This window comes from Pseudogymnoascus destructans (assembly GCF_001641265.1).
Source record: "Pseudogymnoascus destructans isolate 20631-21 unplaced genomic scaffold scaffold_6, whole genome shotgun sequence".
Lineage (NCBI taxonomy): Eukaryota > Fungi > Ascomycota > Leotiomycetes > Thelebolales > Thelebolaceae > Pseudogymnoascus > Pseudogymnoascus destructans.
Genome location: NW_020167525.1, coordinates 1,459,405 through 1,462,203, shown reverse-complemented (window position 1 = coordinate 1,462,203; position 2,799 = coordinate 1,459,405). Strand labels below are relative to the sequence as shown.

Genomic DNA, 2,799 nt, shown 5'->3' with positions numbered 1-2,799 from the left:
ATGATGGGTTACATTACTGATGTTTCTAAATCTAGCCTCCTACTAGTTCTCACTTCTTTCATTTGGGTTAACAGTGGTTCCGCTCAGTCAACCTACCCCAATCCTTTTGCTCCCGCTCCCCCAGCAGCCTCAGCCCCAGCAGCGGGTTCAGCAGCCGGCGGAACAGGCGGCTACCCAAATCCATTTGCTCCTGTCCCTTCAGGCTGCCCAGTATTGACTGACACCAATGTTGCTGTCTGCCCAACGAGCGACAACAGTGTATACTACACACCAGATGGTACATTCTTCAAGATCCAATGCGCCCATCACCATGGAACAGCGACTGTTCAAATAACAACGGCATCATCCTTTCAAATTTGCATCGACAAGTGTAGCCAAGAGAACGCTTGTAATAGTGTCAATTACGTTCCTACAAGCCTTGGATGTACTCTATTATCTTCAACAGGTGCTGCAACAGTTTCAGAAGCGTCCGCTGGTCAGAACTATGCATACAAGGTCAATCCACCAACACAGTCCGCCAAAGATGAGAACTTGGTGGCCTGTTCAACTTCCTGCCCCTCAGGTAAGTGTGTCAATGGAAGTACATGAAATAGACTAATTTCCGGTTCAGCAAATGGCCAAAGTTACTCCTCTATATTTGGAGAAACCTTTAGAATCAGCTGTGGCAAACGCCATGGAACAGAATATCTCAGGATAGATAAGCAAGCGACGCTGAAAGATTGCATGGATTCTTGCGCCTCTTATATCCCATGTCACAGCGTTGACTATCACGGTCGATCCCGGACTTGTTACTATTCCAACCACCATGGTGAACCCACTATTGTCACCCCTGGTTTCAGCAGCGCCTATTCTCTAGGTTGCACTAGTTCATGTTGTGGAAATGCTGCATCAAGTTCGAGAGGGTGCAGTGGCTATAACTCATGTTCGCCACCATGTGTTCCCCCCAAGCCCTTGGGACCACCAATGCCGGATTCCTGCGGTAACCAGGGCCTCCAATACGCAATCTACAGCAATACGAAATCGGACGGGTCTACCAACCTATTCACTGGAGCTGGCTATCCAACATTTAACACGGAGAAGTTTAAAACCGATCCCTTGCAATATTCAGGCATGACGCCGAGTATAGGTTTTGGCTCGAGTACTCCCATCTACGGCAACGCTCCTGCAGACCCAGGCTATACAGTTGTTAACCACCGAGCCTACATTTTTGCACAACAAAGCGGTGATTACATTTTCCGCCTCCCGTTCGTCGACGACATTTCTCTCCTCTGGGTAGGTCCAGCAGCATACTCAGGTTTTACACGAGCAAACGCGAATATTATACAGTCGTTCGTTTCAGCCGTTCAGGTACCCGTCACATACAGTGCAACGTTTGAGGAAGGAAAGTATTATCCAATGAGAGTAATATGGGCGAATGGAGGTGGAGCTGGTGGGCTTTCGTTCGAGTTGAAGGGACCTGATGGGAAAGTCATCATAGGTGCCGACACGACAGAACCTTCACCATTCTTGGTACAATACTCTTGTGACGAGACAACTGCGCCGAGATTTCCGCCCTTCGGGTCAGAGACTTGAAGCAAAAGTCGAAAATATGAGGGTTTGCAATCCTGGGAACAAACTTTTCGGATTGGGCGTACTATTATTGTCCGGTTCATGGCTTCCTCATCTGTTGCGTATCACGTGAAATATCATGTTTCACGGAGGAGCTGCATTAAGTGTATTCCTCTAAAAGGGTGTCCTACTATTTACACCTACAAAGGCAAAGGTTACGGAGGGTCTCGGAACGGACAATGTCACAAGGTCCAGTAGTTCAAGATATATCTTTTCACTCCTAAGTCTAATTTCGTGCACCATCTCCACGTGATTCTTGAAAAGGATAATGTTGTTGAGAAGTAGCCCTTCGGCCTTGCTGTCCTCTTTTCTAAATGCCTCTCAACATGGTCCATCATCTTGTCGGGTTTCGAAAATGTGCGCATGCGCCTGTCATAACTCTGTCCATCGTCACCAATACAAAATATACACAGAGATAGCACTCTAGTTATTGTAGATTCTCATCCATGGGACATCAACTTCGAACTAGATGATGTTATTCAGTTTGAAGATAGCAGAATTCGAGATGAAAGAGGATTGACTGATAGTGTAGAAGAGGTTGTAACGATGTACGATTACGCTCGCGCTACATCCTACTGAGCCAAAAAGACTACAATATTCCGGCTCGCCTGGAATACGCATAACACGCTATATATACTGTAACGGTTGCACTCTGGCACCCCGTTACAGAGGTACAGTCCTCTAATATATTAATGTATCCTGAAACAGATATTAACGGGGTTGCGTACGTTATAGATGTATCACATATGACAGAAGATCAAATCAAGGTGATGTGCGAAAATGTAAGTTATTGATAATACATTGCTAATATAACGTGCATGTATAACGAAAGTGCCAAACAAGCGAAAGTGCCAAAATATCGCGACTACCCCATAAGAATTGCGATAAATCCACCACAACAATATAAATTAATTAAAACTACTCGGAGTCCTCTTCCTCAGACCTGTCTATTACAATCTGACAAGTGCGCGCATTGTGTCCAGTCTCACCACACTTGCCACAGCGACGTGCATGGGTTTCTTCCCTTGGCTTCTGACCACTACATGCCCTTATTTCTTGCTCTACTTGCTGCACAACGTCCCTCTCGTCCTGTAGCTCCTGTGCTACCTGTTGACTAAGTGATCCTCCTTGCTGTAGTCGTGTTTTTTTAGCTCTCCGGCGCTTGCTTAGCACTTCATTTGCCTGTCGCAG

The 2,799-nt window shown here is 46.2% G+C and overlaps 1 protein-coding gene across 1 annotated transcript; it reads left to right on the top strand.

Annotated features, from left to right (window-relative positions):
* VC83_03593 (uncharacterized protein) lies at positions 1-1,802 on the top strand (the record flags this gene model as incomplete). The annotated part of the gene is made up of 2 exons (XM_024467239.1): positions 1-562; positions 611-1,802. 2 exons carry the CDS (start codon positions 1-3, stop codon positions 1,570-1,572), a joined length of 1,524 nt encoding a protein of 507 aa, XP_024325726.1. The 3' UTR covers positions 1,573-1,802.
* Between the last annotated feature and the right edge of the window lie 997 nt (positions 1,803-2,799).